Source organism: Festucalex cinctus, chromosome 6 (assembly GCF_051991245.1).
Source record: "Festucalex cinctus isolate MCC-2025b chromosome 6, RoL_Fcin_1.0, whole genome shotgun sequence".
NCBI lineage: Eukaryota > Metazoa > Chordata > Actinopteri > Syngnathiformes > Syngnathidae > Festucalex > Festucalex cinctus.
This window is the reverse complement of record NC_135416.1, coordinates 22,282,632-22,300,460: the sequence shown is the minus strand read 5'-3', so window position 1 is coordinate 22,300,460 and position 17,829 is coordinate 22,282,632. Positions and strand designations below refer to the sequence as shown.

General features: G+C 39.0%; 1 protein-coding gene across 11 annotated transcripts in view; it reads right to left on the bottom strand.

The window, feature by feature from the left end:
• Window positions 1–859: 859 nt before the first annotated feature.
• tenm3 (teneurin transmembrane protein 3) overlaps window positions 860–17,829 on the bottom strand; it is a 289,706-nt gene continuing 272,736 nt past the window's right edge. For all 11 annotated transcript variants that reach the window (XM_077525263.1, XM_077525258.1, XM_077525259.1 and 8 more), the window contains 10 exons: window positions 17,694–17,753; window positions 16,954–17,298; window positions 16,592–16,836; window positions 16,332–16,513; window positions 12,346–12,548; window positions 10,467–10,577; window positions 8,512–8,654; window positions 8,274–8,398; window positions 5,747–5,877; window positions 860–3,264 (listed from right to left, as the gene is read on the bottom strand). In XM_077525263.1, coding sequence (XP_077381389.1) covers window positions 2,509–3,264; window positions 5,747–5,877; window positions 8,274–8,398; window positions 8,512–8,654; window positions 10,467–10,577; window positions 12,346–12,548; window positions 16,332–16,513; window positions 16,592–16,836; window positions 16,954–17,298; window positions 17,694–17,753 — 2,301 coding nt within the window. In that variant the 3' untranslated portion in view covers window positions 860–2,508. The remainder of the gene's footprint in view (window positions 3,265–5,746; window positions 5,878–8,273; window positions 8,399–8,511; window positions 8,655–10,466; window positions 10,578–12,345; window positions 12,549–16,331; window positions 16,514–16,591; window positions 16,837–16,953; window positions 17,299–17,693; window positions 17,754–17,829) is intronic.

Here is a 17,829-nt window from a genome sequence, read left to right as displayed (position 1 = left end):
CTGGACCTCACTCTGCTTCATCTATCCTTCCTCTTTAGTTTTTCCTCTGGTCTCTTGAGATATCCTTAATTTGTTGGAATTTAGAGGTTTCTGGGGTTGGTCTAAGACTCTGGTTTTGTAACCATGTGGGTGGCATGAGGTGTTTTGTTGGTGCTGGATTTCACTTTGATTTATCTTTCTTTTCTTTGACCTTTCCTCTGGTCTCCTGACCTCAACTTCACGACTTTGGCGAGACTCTGAAGTATCTGGTTAAGGAGAAGGGTAATAGGATATTTATTAGGTTTTAGGTGAATTAATGAGTATAAATTTACACGTATTTACACGCACGCACACATACATGATACACATGATAAGATGTTGAATCAGTAAGACTGCTGAATGAACAATTCTGAGCTCTCTCTTAAAAATAAAAAAAATTAAATAAATAAATACATTTAAAAAATCAACAGATAGACAGATATTCTGGGAAATGAAATGCTGTTCGTTTGACACTATCTGAACTAAATATGTAACCTTGATCTCATCAGACCACCTAACATGGTTCCAGTCATCCGTGTCCTTAGTATGCTTGTTCCAGCAAACTGTTTGCAGGCTTTGTTGTGCATCAACTTTAGAAGAGGCTTCTTTCTGAGAAGATGGCCATACAGACCCAATTTGATGCAGTGTATGGTAAATTGCCTGAGAATTATTAAAAAGTAGTCTTTAAATAGCACCACATTGTCCCCATAGATGCTGGCCCATCGGGCATCTGCCCTCTATATGCGAGATGGCCAGTCCAGCACTCGGTTGGAGCATTTTCATACGTGACCATCAGTATTAAAACTAAGATGAGCTAAAACCACACAAAACAGCAAACATGTAGGAGTTTCAAATATTTTATTGTTTACTGTAGAAACACTGTACATAAATTACTTTCTCTGAGACTAGTACTGTTGTACAGTTAAGTGGAATCCTGAACCTTCAACATAAAGATGATGTTAACACATCAACCTGTCTCAATTGTCTGTCGACAAAACAATAGTGCTATGTGATGTAAATGCTCTGTTACATGTATACCGTACTGTCTTTAAAAATGATTTAGATTGCCTTCCCACCCTTGAAAACAAACACACACAAGGAAAACTCTCTAAGAGTACAAAGACCCACAGTCAATGGAAAAACATACACACCGATTCTTGATTTATTACTGTTACTCAAAGTCACTGATGGCAATACACTCTCCTCTTAAAGGGAGACAAGCAAAAATGTTGAGAGAAGCAACAGTAGTTACTACTCACAGCAACACTACCCCCAAAAGCCAAGACAACATGTTTCTATTGCAAGCAATACTACCAACTTTGACCGATAAAAGCACAAATTCTATGCATTATAAAACTGAGTCGCATTTTGCAGAATTGCAGGACTCTTGGACTGAGAAGGGGACCAGTGTTATACAGAACCACTGAGACAACCGTGCCCACACAGTCTATCCAAAGAGAACCATAACACACTATCCTATCTTCTTAATGGAGCAGTTGATGTAGAGGGGATGCAAAGGAATTATGTGAATCATAGATAGGCTATCGATAATAAAATAAAATAAAAATTATAATGTCAGTTTTTGTTAGGTTAAGAGGTCATAGTTCCTGTGGTGGTAGTTACAGCAATAGTGGTATCTGTAAGAGTATGTAAACACTTTTTTAATTCATTTACCCCCCCCCCCCCCCTTTTTTTTTTTTTTTTTTTTAAAGCAAATGCAATACAATGTTTCGATACAATACAAAACAAAAATATTCAAACAGATTGATCCTTTACTTTCCTTTATACAAATCAGTCATTTTATGTGCTTTTCTCTTGGAGAGAGTCCACAACAGTTCTGTTTGATTGCTCCAGCCATGAAAAAATAAAAGATCCTAAACATTGGCCCATGGGGATCAAAAAGCAACGGTGAAAGTTACATCTGGCTCCATGGTTAAATGACACTGATACCATCCGTGAGGGACCCACAGCCGATTTGTTTTGATCCCTGCTCAGACAGTTTGGAACAGTTGAAATGCTTGGCGACTCATTTAGCCGTGACAGCTGTTGAAATGCTCTTTTGGCTATCCTAAACCAGTCTTTACTTCCGCTGTAATAACAGCATGACAAACAGTATTCAGGTTAGTCCTGCACTTCCAAGGTGGGGCATGCATGCATAATGCTGTTTGTTCAAAGGCAGTTCAAAGGAACAAAAAAGAAAGAACAAAAGAAAAGGCATTGGTCGATAGACTGAAGGTTCTCTTGTTTCTTGAAATGTAAATTTGTTATCAGTTGTATTGACCTGATGGTTTCATCATCATTGTGGCTGGCGCCGTATTGTCCTCAGAGAAAAATATATTTGCAATCATGGAGCTCTTCAACGTATACATTTGACTCTGAAGACAGTTCAGTCTGTGACATCCATTTATTGTTAAAATGAGACTTTCTTTTCATCTTTTCGGAGTCTCCGACAGTCCTCGGTGTACAAATAGAACTTGTGCTGATGCCCTGTTACCTCCTCCCGATCTCACTCTGACGTAAGAACTGGATGTTGTTGGCACTGTCAGCTAGCTCCGGGTACTGCTCTATGGACAAGACGTAATAACCGTCGTAACCCAAAACCTTCCCGCTGCTCAGGAGCTGCCTTTTCTCTCCCTCTGTCCACAGTCGAACGCCCTCCTCGCCATCTCTCACGCGCTGCTGTTCACGGGTCCAGGCACTCGTGAAGGCCCTCTGCCTGGCGTGCTCCAAGACCCGAGCCTTCTCCTCGTCCAGCGTTGTCCCGTAACGCACGTGGAGTGACAGAGCACCATACTGCAGCTCCACATCAGCGAAGCGCCGTGTTCGGCCATTCATCACCGTTGTGGACTGCGACACGGTCACGTTCACACCGTTTTCCAGCGATTTGCGTCCCGAGGTGAGCCGCAGTGCACTGAGATCATTTTCGGGCAGGCTCGTCTTGATGAAGTAGTGCGTGTCCCGTCCTTCTACTGTAAAATGCAAATCCTCAAGGTAAAATGCGTTGTTTAAGACTGCGGCCACTTTGATGCAGTCCTCGTTGGCAATGTTGAGAGCGCTGGTCACCACGCGGCCTTGGATAACAGCAAGCATCACTCCTTTCCCGACGAGAGACTTGATTGTCGCAAACCAGAGCCACGGTTTGGTGTGGTCCGTATGGCGTCGGCTTAGCTGGATTTCTGGCATCCGCTCGAAAGACAGGAAGGCCCGAGATTGTCGAGTCACCTCCTGCTGGACACCTGAGATTGACTGTCAAAGATGAGACATACAGCACAAAGTTAACTTAAACACATTGCAGCTTCCAAGGGGTGGGTGAGACCAATGGTTCAGCTTTTGGTTGAAATAACAGAATGAACTAGTGATGTGTCGGTCGCGAACGAGCCGGTACGAAGTGAACGATGAGAGCCGGCACCCTCCTTCCGTCATTTTCCCTCGCTCTCTCTACCAATGTCGCGCTCTCTTTTTCACATGTCTGAAGCGAGGTTTGGTAGTGTCTCAGCTGCCGTGCTTGGGGGGGGGGGGGGGGGGGGGGGGGGGGTTCAGCTTGTGAATGTCATATGACCAAACTTAGAAAGCAAGTGAGCTGTGGTTGGTTACCTCAGCCCTTGTGATGTCATTTTCAGTCGACAGCAAGTTGCAAAATATGTTTATAAAGGTAATAATTGTACGTGAAAAATAATGAAAGTATCAAATTAATTATCGACAAGATATCGACATTTTATTGCTATAATGAACTAAATAAGTGAAGTATCCCTTTAAGTAATTAAGTCCTCTCTCTCCAACCCCCCCCCCCCTCTCTTTCAAGTTGTAAATTGTTATGATTCAGGATGTGCATCAGGAATATTTCCTGTTTACAAATAGTCTCTGTGAAAGTGAGCGAGAAGAAAGAGGACAAAACAAAAATAATGTTGTGAGGGGAAGAATGATTGGCTTTCCCGATGCCTCTTCTCACCTCATTTCCTCTTTCATTACGGCCACTCCACACTCTAGTTTATTTCTCCAGGTTAAAGTGTCTCTTGATTTCCTCACGTATTTGCACTCTCTTGGTTTAAGATGTTTCCCAAATTTCTTCGTGTTGGGTCTCAATTTTACGTAGATTTTTACCTGCCTGGTTTTGCCAATATGAAGATGACTGTATTGAACAGTCAGTCGGTTTTTAATGATATTAGGGAGAAAGAATTGTTTTTGTCTTCATAGACACATTTTTGAAATGCGAAAGCATTCTTCCATCCAATCTGTCACCTTTCTGACTTGGATACAATTGTGTGTTTGAATTTATTCTGAGTACAGTAAAACCTGACTTTTTGCGGGTGATATGTTCAAAGCCCTACAGTAAATGGTGAATTTTTATGAAGTAGAGGGTCACTTTTTTGTTTTTGCAATTTATGCCTCAATTAAGTCATTATGAAAATTAAGGGTTAATGAATTTGACTTAAAATGCAAAATGAATCATAAATACCGTGCTGCTGATTTTAGGCTGCATTCAGAAAGGAAAGTGAGCGGAGAGCGTTGTGCACCCCAGCAGCGAATGAGGATGATGAAACGTCGACTAATAACTTATTAAAGTTTCTCTTTTTATCTTAAAATGGTTTACTTTAGAATCCTGTGACACATTGTAGTCATTCCTGGAGGATTAATGTGCCTAGTAAATTGATAGTTGCCATGGTTACAATTTCTTCTTCTTCGCCCTCATCTTCTTTCTTTTAAAGAAGACAAAGAAGAAGCACTTCCGCCAGAAGTATGAAAGTAGTCATGACAATTAACTTTCAGTTTGCACCACAACAATTTACAAAGTACAAGGTGCATTAATCCACCAGGATTGTACCTTCACATAGCAGAATACTGTTGAAGGTAAACCAAGTTAAGATCAGAATAAAAACTTCACTGGGCTCCATTTTTTTTTTTTGGAGGGGGGGGGGGCATAACCAAACTGCACTTCTTGACTGGTCCAACTTAGTGGGAAGAAAAATAGTGAGATAAAATAGCAATAGATGAAGTTATGGTCACAATGAAAAACCGTGATGGACTGAAGCTGCAAAGTAGAGGGAACACAGCACAGAGTCAATTAATAGTCAGTTATAAAACTCCACAATTTGAATTAACAAGGAAAAAAATGTTTTAAACAGGTTTCAAATATTGATTTCTGTGTATTAGGGATGTAACAATAATATTGTGATATCGTGATATTAAAACTGCCACAATATCGTCGTCGTCGTGTTCACAATATTTAAAAGGAAACATCTGTTAAAAAAAAAAGTCACGTTGCTTTTCATTTGTGCAGTTCTAGCACGCTCTAGTGGCTAGTTTATTGGTGCAATTAAATTTTCATTAGGGATGTTTTGGCCTTCTATGTTTAAAATCTATGCAAATTGTCAGATGAAGGGGAACCTAATTTGCTTGTGAAGCGATCAATGTGTGCTTGCATTAGCAAGTAAGTGCCTCAATATTGGTATTAGAGATTGTAGGTGGTTTATATGCATTGCTGTTATGTACAAAAGCACAATATTTTTTTTTTTTTTTTTTTTTTACAATATTGTGACCTTTTTTTAAATATCACCAACCCCCCACAATATTGTGATAATCATCATATCGTGACCTTCATATTGTGATATCGTATCGTGATGTTTGGATATCGTTCCATCCCTGCTGTGTATACACTAAAATGTGCCATGATGTTTATTTTCGGGTAAGACAATAATTGTTGTTCTGAGGGCGTGTGAATGTTACTTACAGGCAGGTCATCCCAAAGCTGACTTTTTTTCATCTCCAAAGACGGCTGCGTCAAGTCAAATTTCGGAATGGGGAATCCTGGAATTGCGTTGTGCAGATGGAATCCAAACGTGACCAACCAGATGTTGACATCTCAAGAGACAGGGAAGAAAACATTCAATCCTTCTTCTGTTTACAGTGCAAATGAGAAGCAGAGGCTGTACATGAAATGGTTTACATTGTTAATTATGTTGCTCTTTTAATATTTGAAGACAAGAAGCTCATGCTTTACCCCACTTGGCCCAAAACACCGCAATATCAGCGCAATTACACAAGACAGAATTACACAACCTCAGGGCACTTTAAAAAAAAAATATATATATATATATATATATGTGGAATGGTTATTTTCTGTTGGAAGCGGGCCATAGAATGGAAAAAGAAAGAGGATTGTTTTTATGGACTCGTGAGGGAAACAGCAATTATACATCTACAAATTGGATTGAAAAAAAAAAATTTGTTGATAATGAACAACCGAAAAAGAATTTGCATGCAATAATCATTTTAGAAATTAATAATTCAACCTGTAAAACTCAAAAATATATAATTAGGATGGTTTCACATTCCACTTTTGGTTTTAGTTCTCCCCCACATCTCACCATAACTGTTTTGTGTCGAAATGAAAAATTTGCTCTCTGGTATGAGCAGTTATTGCGAAACTATTGTTTAGTCATTAGTTTGAGGAGTTCATATCAACAGTAAATTAAAATTATACGAACAACTTGCAGGCCATAAAAAAGCTCAACCAACATGAGCATTCTATCGTTTGTCGGTTTTAAATACACATATAGTAAAGAAATCAACAGCATATCGGAATGTTACCCTATATTTTAAGGGATACTTTACTTATTTAGCCATTTTTTTGGCAGTCAAACATGAATATTTTGCCTTTAATAAATTTGATATTTTTATTATTTTTCATTTACAATTAGTACCTTTTAAAACACATTTTGAAAATGACATCACAAGGGCTCAGGTAACCAATCACAGCTCAGCCTGTGAATGTCACCTGACCAAACCTAGAAAACAGGTGAGCTGTACTTGGTTACCTGAGCCCTTGTGATGTCATTTTTAAAGGTACTAATTGTACGTGAAAAACAATGAAAGTATCAAATTAATTATAGACAAAATATTAACTTTTTATTGCTATAATGCAGACGTGTCCAAACTATGGCCCGGGGGCCATTTTGCGGCCCGCCGTCCATTTTTCATTGGCTCGCGACATGTGCTAAAAATGGAATTTGACTCAGTTCAAATAAATTAACAAAAACAAAATGTTTGGAGATGGTCAAAGTAAGAAGGGAGGGTGTCGAAAAACACAGGTGGTGCCATTAAACGTTATTTTAGTTAATGAAAACTAACAAAATAACTAAAACTAAAATTAAAAAAACAATTTTTTCTAAGGAAATAAAATAAAAAATGAAAATGCTTTTAAAAAAATTAAAACTAACAAACTCCATTTTATGCTTACAAAACTAACTGAAACTAACTATAATTATAGCAAACATGTCATACGTTTTAGTCTTTGGTCATTAATTAAATGCATGAACCTTTGGGGATGATTTCAAATGTGATTTTTAGTAGATTTATTTTTATATAAACCGGAATAATGATGTTTGAAAGTATGTCACACAGAAGTGACGTCATCTAGCAGCAGCCAATAGAAAAGCAACAAAAGATGACGTCGCTCCCATGGTGTTTTTTTTTTTTTTAAATATTGAGCAAAAATAATACACATTTAAAAAAAACAAAAAAACAACTAACTAAACTAAAACTAAACATTTATTGAAGAACTAAAACTAATAAAAATTAACAGAACCACCCTGAAAACTAATTAAAACTAGCTAAATTTAAAAAACAAAACAAAATTAAAACTAAAATAAAAAAATTCCAAAACTATAATAACCCTACAGCCGTATTAAAAATAAATTGGTTTATGTACTGTAGCATTTTTCTAAATATGCAAAAGCACAAATAAACTATTTGTACAATTTTTATGACTAAACAATTTCTCTTCATAACATTATGTGGCCCTTGCGTCCTTCTGATTTTCTGTATGTGGCCCTCAAATTAAAAAGTTTGGACACCCCTGCTATAATGGGCTAAATAAGTGAAGTATCCCTTTAAGTTCTTTCGGCAAAGAGTAAGACCAGTACAGTAATTGGATTCCCCCCCCCCAAGTTTGTATAGTGGTTAAATAATTTTCCCCAACACAAACGCGCAAATGTGTCCTAAATCACTACAAGTGGATGGCAAAGATAAAGACGCTTAATGCGACTGTGTAAGTCCTTGCAGCACATAACCCAATTTAAGTTACATAATCACAGCCCTGGAAACCCACCAAGCAATTACAGCGATAAACGTTCAGTGTGCATTTCTTCAAAACTGACTTGCTGCAAAATGACTTTGAGACAAAATGTGTCCTAACCTAGTTTTTATGCACTACATGCACTTTTCCATCTTATCTCTACCGTACGTTTCAGTGTTACCTGTCACATATTCTTTGACTTGATGGATTTTGCTGATGGGGTTGTTGCCTTGGAACATGTAAAGATTGAAAGGCTGAGGGTCTTTACCAACCCTGGTCCACGTGCTGATGTCGGGGGTTGTCCACCTTCAAGAAAGCTCATCGGGGTTAGACGAATCACTGACAAAGCGGTTATGTAAAGTGCAATCACATCTCATCCTCAGAACAAAGTGAAGGCGAGTGAATCAGGGACAACTTACCTCCCGGCGGGGATGTCATAGTCTCTGTCTCCGAAATGTAGCAATCGTGTCAGAGGATCGTACAAGCCTCCGTGGAAACCAATTACCAGCACAAAGTCTGGGTTTGAATCAAAATAAATCTCGCCATACGCCGTGTATTGCACCTACACATATTAAGAGAGGCCTTATGTCATTTGGAAAATGTGTAGTGATAAACTGTGCAACAACAAGTTTTTTTTTTTTTTTTTAATTCATCACGTCCCAAGTAAACACACACACAAGCTGCTTTCACACTTGATTCTCTGCAAATTGGCGCATCAGAGGCGTAACAGTAGATCCGGGATTTATTCGCCCGTCCCTTTCAGACAAGTCCCACTGAATCGGCTTATTGCCAAGGAACATGTTGACGTGGGTTGCTCCATTAACATAACTGGATGCATGGCAATGTCAGCGTGACGGTGACAATTGCTTTCAACACAATGGGCAGCGGAGTCTCGGATGTTAAACGTCACACGTTGGTTGTGGTTGGCAGGCGTTATGTCTGATATTACATTGGAAGCCCACCAGTTCCCGGGCAGAGGTGGGTAGGAACGAGTTATATTTACTCCATTACATGTACTTGAGTTATTAAAAAAAAAAAGAAAAAGAAAAAAAAAAGTACTTCTAAGAGTAGTTTTACCACACAATACTTTTTACTTTTACTTGAGGAGATGTGTGAAGAAGGATCGCTACTCTTACTCCGCTATATTTGGCTACACTAAAGTCGTTACTTTTTTTTTTCTCCTGTTTTTCGTTCATTATCTTTACCAGAGACGCCATTAGCGGTTCTGCCACATGACTGTGTTTCACCAATCAGATGTAGCAACAATAATCACATAACGACTCCTTCCCTTAACATTCTACCAATCGGATGTAACAATGCAGTCACATGACCACAGGCGGCATTTAGAACATGGCAGCGGGAGGAGATGAAGCCGAACACCCATGGATTCAAATAATTAGCATATTTACCTTACACGCCGTGCGGAATAACAGCTTTATAATGCGGTGTCTTATGCGTCTGCCGAAACAAACATTTCGGCATCTAAAAATTCCACATTGAACCTGAGTTAACATGTCGCGGTAAGTTTGACCTAAATTCCCTTTTTGCTGTATTTAGACAGGTATTTGTCTTAAGTGTTGAAAAGGACCTTTTCACATAGACTCTTTTGCAAACACTTTGTTTACTGTTGCCATAATTGAAACAGATCATGACACATGTTATATGGAGGCATGAATTGGCGGTAGCCACTAAGTGTCAAATTATTCACGGTAAAGATAGTTTTGGTAACAGATAAACACTTGACTCCATGTAATGCCAAAACCTGGTAAGAAAACATAACGTCTTATTCAATGTAGCAATGATAGCATATGTAAACAAAAAAGATTTAGGCTAAAAAGTACAAGTTTCTAATTGCTCTGCTGATGGGTATTTACAGAAATGTATTGACCACAATATTTTCAGGTGTACACTCAGATTGAATACATTAATCATCAGGAATCCTACTCTAATATAGTTCACTTAATTTAACTTTGCAAATTAAACTGAATGTGTGATTTCAATGGCTTACTCGCCTGTAAACTCATAGCCTGATATTTGTTTTGTCAACAGAGGGTTCACCCCAACAAAATGAATGTTTTTAAAAAAAATTAATCAGACAATGTTCAAGCAGTTATTCAGTACTTGAGTATTCTTTTCAGCAAATACTTTTTTACTTCCACTTGAGTACATTTTTTAATGACTACTTTTTACTTTTACATGAGTAATATTATTTTGAAGTAACGCTACTCTTACTTCGAGTACAATTTTTGGCTACTCTACCCGCCGCTGTTCCCGGGTCTACTTCAACCCACAACGCACAGGACAGCACACTGAGAAAAAGCTGGCGAAATACTGTAGTGGCTAACATGGCCGGTGTGCAAGAGACGACACATACCTGTTTAAGTAAAAGTCCATTGTTGCTGAAGACAGCCAGAGGGGTGCCAGTGTTGTCACATGCAATATAAAACTCTTCTCCACTGCTGATTTCCATAGCAAAAACGTGGCCCTGTACAATAAATGTTTTTTTTTTAAATACACATTAATTTTAAATATGCTTATAGAAAAAAAAAAACATGGCCTTGTGCAATAAACATTTTTATACAAAATAGTGTCGTTATTCAAAATTGATCAACCTTACAATTGGAGTTATGAAGTGTCATTTACACCTAATCGATTGCGGCTCTCCTAGCTCTACAAAAATTACAGTACATTTATGTCGACAGCATCTATTTCAACGATATATTAGTTTGATTAATTGGGGCTTCTCCAATAAAATAAGCCTTCCACTACATTCCCTTCTAATATAGATTCTGTACGGTCATTATATTTGTTTATGGTCACCGGAGGGGAGCTGGCTGCAAACAGACTATCATAAATTCAAAACTTTGAGCAAGATCCAATTGGAATAAGCCAAGCCGTTAAAGGGATCGTTCGGATTTTTTAACATGAATCTCAATTTGATCCTCACCTCCCGTGTGTGCGATCAGCACTGACTTACCCCTGACAGCGTTCTGTGACACGAGTTCTGGTCCGGTGTTGGACGAGAGAAAAATAGTCCAGCAAGCTGGCTGGGGTCACGGAAATAAAAGCGTTTTTCTTCTAAAAACAATTTGTGTTCAAAAGAGTGATACATTTGCATCACAATACTCATTTTCTGAAAAAAGTCAGACGCCATTACCGCCAGCCACTACTTTTCTGTTCGTTTGTATCACTGCGCAGCGCCCTGTAGACGGCTAATTGACGCACTGCAGCCAGCTGATCCTTCCGCTAGAAGTTGTCTTTTCGAAGGCGGAAGGATCAGCTAGCTGCAGTGTATCGATTAGCCGTCTACACGGCGACGCGTAGTGATACGAACGAACAGAAACGCAGTGCCTGGCGGTAATGGCGTCTGACTTTTTTCAGAAAAGGAGTATTGTGATGCAAATGTATCACGCTTTTGAACACAAATTGATTTTAGAAGAAAAACGCTTTATTTCCGCGACCACAGCCAGCTTGCTGGACTATTTTCCGCTCATCCAACACCGGACCAGAACTCGTGTCACCGAACGCTGTCAGGGGTAAGTCAGTGCTGATCGCACACACTGGAGGTGAGGATGAAATAGAGATTCATGTCAAAAAAGCCGAACGATCCCTTTAAGCACTGACTCGAGAAAGTTAGATTCTAACAAAATGTTTCATATTTATTTTCTTTTCTGATCTTTTGTACCTCTGAAAAGCAACAGAATCATAATTGTAACACATAAGCACATAAACTTTATGGATACAAATATGGGGTGAAAAATAGGGATGGAACGATAAGGGCAATATCGTGCAGTTTGACAAGATTTGTTTATTAGTACACACACAAATAAGTTGCTTCCTTAACTACCGGTAATTTATGATATAACATTTTGCACAAATAAGTAGACGCAGAGAAGAAGACTGACAAATTTTTAATTCCAGGCCTAACAGACATGTTCCTATCCATAACAGTCATGGAGGTCATAGAAAATACTACCGGTAGATGTCGTTTTTGCTGTGGGATGCATTCATTTTTCATATCAGTTAATTTGATTAAACTAAGGATTTTGTAATCTATGCAATCTTACTTTCATGTTGTGAGTTCATCATATATTCTACAGAAAACAATTTGTCAAAATATTAATAAATAATAAATCATTCATATGTTGATAGAGATATTGAATAACATCTTTACATTTTTCGATATACGCAGAGCAGTGCATATGACTATCTATCTGTGGAAAAACAACAACAAAAACCACAACTGTTCTTACCTGTAAGTCATAGTAAAAGGAGGTGATTTCAGAGCTGGAGTGGTTATAAACATGTGTGATCCTGGTGGGGTAGTTCAGGTCAGCATAGAAGAACTGCAGATGTTGTCCTAGACTGTTCCTGGCCGCTACTCGCCTACCCAGACCATCGTAACGGTACTGGATGGTCCAACTAGCGGCTTTACTGTAGACCCGAACAAGAAGACCTAACGTAAACAACAGGGAAAGTAAAAACATTAGGTAACTTAAAAGTCAAAGATAACAAGTGTACATTTAGCAGCATCACAGTGTGCACAATAAATGTTCGCAAAAATCACATTACAGACCTTAAAATAAATAAATTTAGAAATAGTTTAACTGAAAGTTGTATTTGTGTTAAAACTGCCCCACTGAAAATGTTTATAGACAAGAAAATAGTTTTCTGTTATGCACAATGTGATTTACTATATATATACAATTTAAAAATTGGAAACACATTTTTGTTCATTATATATTGTTTAATAAAAGATTGCTCCTCAAAAATAGACAGTTGCTCCTCAAATGAAATTGCAAAATTGCTCCTTAAATTAAAAATAAATAAATAAATAAATAAATAAATAATAATATATTTTTTTTTTTTTAAAGAAAAAAACACGTTATTTCAAGCCTTGTATTGTATTGTATTCTATTGTATTTATGTATGAACCATAAACAATGGCATGGCCATGGGGATAAAGCACCAGTAGAGGGAGCCCAAGACATGCAAACCAAGCGGGCATCTTGAACCAGCTGTCCAATATCCTTCCATACTTCCTTCCTGACTCCTCAGTCATTTCTTCCATTTACTTCTATTGAAGTTACTGAGTTTGGCTCCAATAAATTAATCCAAACCTGCCAAATTATTTACCGATTTTGACATGGATTTGTTTGTTCGAAACATCATGTCTGATGAGCAGACACATTGGTTATTTTATAACAAGGCTTTCACAACAGATTACTTGAATGTTTCCAGTCAAGCACCTCTGAGGTATGAAGAAGGCACCGATTTGTGTGGCTGACTATTTTACATGGACACGGCCTTCTTTGCTGTTAGTTGCATTGTCAGTGAGTACAATGCAATAATCACTATACTTCTGCAGGGGCAGCATATCGAGGAGACACAATATAATCCTCACATTTTACATTGGGGTCATTGTTCATGCCACATTTATCTAACTGACTGGACCACATTTTAAAACTTAAATCACTTCAACTAGAAAGCGCCATCACGGGTCCAAAGACGGGTAAAGCTCTGCTATTTCATGTCATTGGAAAGTGGAAATTAAATCAATCAATCAAATGTGAATTTTTCAATTATACACTATATTGTGACATTTTGTACTTTTGTATTTAGAATAATGCTACTCTACTGCAAGAGATGTAAGATATTTAATAATGCATAATATTTTATCATAATTTGTTTATATTTAACAAATTTAATATTAATATTGTATATATGCCGAGTCTTATGCAACTCACTGGTTCTCATTGAATTTACTATTTCCTAAAAAGTCAATCTTGAGGGAAGAAACATTTTCACTGATTTTGTGTGTGTGTGTGTGTGTGTGTGTGTGTGTGTGTGTGTGTGTGTGTGTGTGCATCTATGTGTCTGACATTTCCAACAAAACAAACACGTGGAAATTGCTTCTAATTGCGTGTGTTATTATTGAATGACTTTTTACAGGAAGTGTGCTCATGCACAAAGTCTCATACAAATAAATGAAGTGGAAAGTGGGACCTCCGGTTAGAGATGGTGGCCACTCTGCATGTCGCTCCAATTCTCAATCCAAGTCCAGGTTCCATCTATAGTGCGACACTTTATAAGATATATATCTATGGACAAGACTGTCAATTAAGAAGCAGACTGCCTGGCAACTGAGAGAGTGCAAACGGGCACGAAATGCACACGAGAGAGTGGATTTCCGAGGCCTTTGCTCTTGACTATACTCATATTATTATTTGATTGATTGAATTATTTTTTATTTTATTATCCGTTCTTATTGCTGCTGGAAATGTAAATTTCCCAGAGGGAGCCATCCCAAAGGGATCAATAAAGTCAAGTCTAAGTCTATTTATAAAATATACAGAATATTCAGGGATCTATATACTAGGGATGTAACGATAAGCGCAATATCGTGATATTAAAACTGCAACAATATCGTCATCGTCATGTTCACGATATTTAAAAGCAACACATTTGTTAAAAAAAAAAAGTCAGGTTGATTCCCATTTGTGCAATTCTAGCACCCTCTTGCAGCTAGTTTTTAATGCAATTTAATTTTCATTAGGGATGTTTTGGCCCTTCTAGGTTTAAAATCCACGCTAATGGTCAGGTGAAGGGGAACGTAATATACCTGTGAAGCAAGTCAATGTAGAGGAACTCTATGTGTGAATGCATTAACAACATAACATAATAATAATAATAATAATAATAATAATAATAATAATATAGGGCGGCACGGTAGTCGAGTGGTTAGCACGTCCGCTTCCCAGTTCTGAGGTCTCCGGTTCGAGTCCTGGCTCGGACCTTCCTGGGTGGAGTTTGCATGTTCTCCCCGTGCCCGCGTGGGTCTTCTCCGGGTACTCCGGTCTCCTCCCACATTCCAAAGACATGCATGGCAGGTTAATTGGGCGCTCCGAATTGTCCCTAGGTGTGCGTGTGAGTGTGTATGGTTGTTCGTCTCTGTGTGCCCTGCGATTGGCTGGCAACCAGTCCAGGGTGTCCCCCGCCTACTGCCCAGAGCCAGCTGAGATAGGCGCCAGCAGCCCCCGCGACCCTTGTGAGGAATAAGCGGTCAAGAAAATGGATGGATGGATAATAATAATAAAACACTATAATAATAATAATAATAATAACACCATAACATTGATCTTATGTACAAAAGTACAATGTTATTATGCTATTTTTTAGTATGAGCTCTTTTTTTTTTTTTTAACAGTATTGTGACCTTTTTTAAATATCGCCAACAACCTCACAATATCGTGATAATTATCGTACCGTGAGCTTCATATCGTGATAATATCGTATCGTGACGTTTGGACATCGTTACATCCCTACTATATACTATATAAAGGCTATACCGTATAAGGATTTTTCAGAATCAAGATGGCAGACACGGCGGCTGACTCGTTAGCACGTCCGCTTCCCAGTTCTGAGGACTCGGGTTCGAGTCCGGGCTCCGGACTTCCTGGGTGGAGTTTGCATGTTCTCCCCGTGCCCGCGTGGGTCTTCTCCGGGTACTCCGGTCTCCTCCCACATTCCAAAGACATGGCAGGTTAAATGGGCGATCCGAATTGTCCCTAGGTGTGTTTGTGAGTGTGGATGCTTGTTCGTCTCTGTCTGCGATTGGCTGGCAACCAGTTCATTATACAGCAGATAACAGGAACAGCATTTGACAACTCAGATGCAGTAGAGTGCAACACGAAGAACACTAAGGCCCTGCACAGAACTCTCAAGCTCACAGGAGTCTAGTAGAAGACCGTCTACCGCCCGAGTGCTTCTGCCTTTCTACACACCCCTTGCGGCGGAACCTAAAGTTTGGTTCTTCTACATCTAGTGCATTGAACCCACGCATGCACACAAAGTGTAGGAGTTGCACGCAAACACCCACGCACACAAAGTGTAGGAGTTGTAGGAGCTGAATTACTTCAGAGGCGATCAATAGCCCTGAAACATCAGCAAGCCGGCTGAAACATTATTAGTCTGAACCTTAAAATCTGCACTGTGCTTTATAGTTTGTTTTTTTTAAAAGAAACCAAGACAAGTACTTTAAAACTGAGCCCCACACCAATAAATTCAAACAAATTACTAAAAGTCAAATGTTTACGTGACTTTAATGTTCATGGTGAGTATGTAAATTTTTGTACTGCCTCATCAACACCGTCAATATTGCAAATAGGGTTAAAGAATATGTTGGTAATTACAAACATTTTTAATTTTCATCAATGTTCCAAAATGTTTTTTTTCCTACCTTTGGAGTTGTATTCAAATATCTCTGCCCCTCTCTGTCTTAGGAAACCATCTTCATCCAATTTGTACTGAATATCTCCCAGACGAGTGATTCTGTCTCTGAGGTCATATCGAAGAGGCGTCAACCGACCACTGTTTCCCGGATTCAGCAAATGTAAATTCCCATTTAAGTCATAATTGTACCTGCAAGTCCGGTTCATCAGACTATTAACAACAGCAATTTAAACAACATTAAAAAAAATCCTTATATGGTGACCTTACCTCCACATAATTTTTTCATTGAGTGAGACTGTCTGCAACAGTCCATCAACATCATATTCGTAGCCATATTTGGTCGTGTTGGCAAATGGTCCTATCTTGATCTCACGTTTGGTGACTCGGCCCATGTTGTCATACTGAATGGTGATCCAGTACATCAGAGACCTGAAGATCTCATATTGGATCTCCTTGATGCGACCGTGCTGGTCAAAGTGCTTGGTGTAGGTCATGACTGCTGTGGAAATGATCTAAATGCGTGTACACAAGTGACTGCTCGTCAGACAACATTTCAACGTAACTCCGCAGGTGTCATGTTCACAACAAGATAATCTTAATGTATGGCTTTCATAGCAAAGCTTTCTCACCTGGTTGATGTCATAATAGATGACTCCAAACTTTCCAAATTGCTCCACCTTTCCTGATATGTCATCAAATTGATAGAGATCGATAGGCAGTGGCGTCTCGTTGATGACAGCCTGCATGCTGGTGACTCTGAAGCTGTTGTCGTAGGTGTAGTCAAAACGTGCGTTCACCATCCCATCCTCGCTGAAGCGGAATATCTGCCGGTCAACCAGTGGGCCGATTTGGCGGTAGCGTATGGAGCAGATAAACCCTTCGGTCTGCAGGTTGACCGTCTTCAGCACACCGGCCGTCTCATCGTATGTGAAACTGACACGAGTTGAATCATACAGAATCTCTGCCAGCTTGTTCTGAGGAGAAAGATGGAGCAGTTGTCATATTGGTTTACGACAGCAGATACTATTCGCATCCTATCAGCTTCAGTGTAGTTTATACAGGCTGTCAAACATTCCTGCTCATTCACCACCGCAGCATCAGACCTCCAACACCCTGGGGACCACCTGATATTGCTAGCGTGCCTCCTGATTTCCCTGTGCACCACTGATCTCACTCTGCTGTCAGGAACCAAACAAAACAGAACCCTCACACCAGCATCCATCTTTGAGTCCATTGTTTGCTATACCATTGAGAATGTACAGAATCCACAACCGAATACTCTATGTAAACACTATAAGGAAAGACAACACTTTATTTTTGGGCAAATATGTACTATATAGCTTTAGAATATGAAATGAAATGCACATACCTGTCTCCGATATTTGTACAATATACGGCGTCCAGTTCCAAGATGGGCGACTCGAAGGAGCTGATAAGGAGAAAGAAAAAACTTTTACAATATGTGGAGAAGCTCAATCTCCTAAAAGCAGACATACGGTACATTT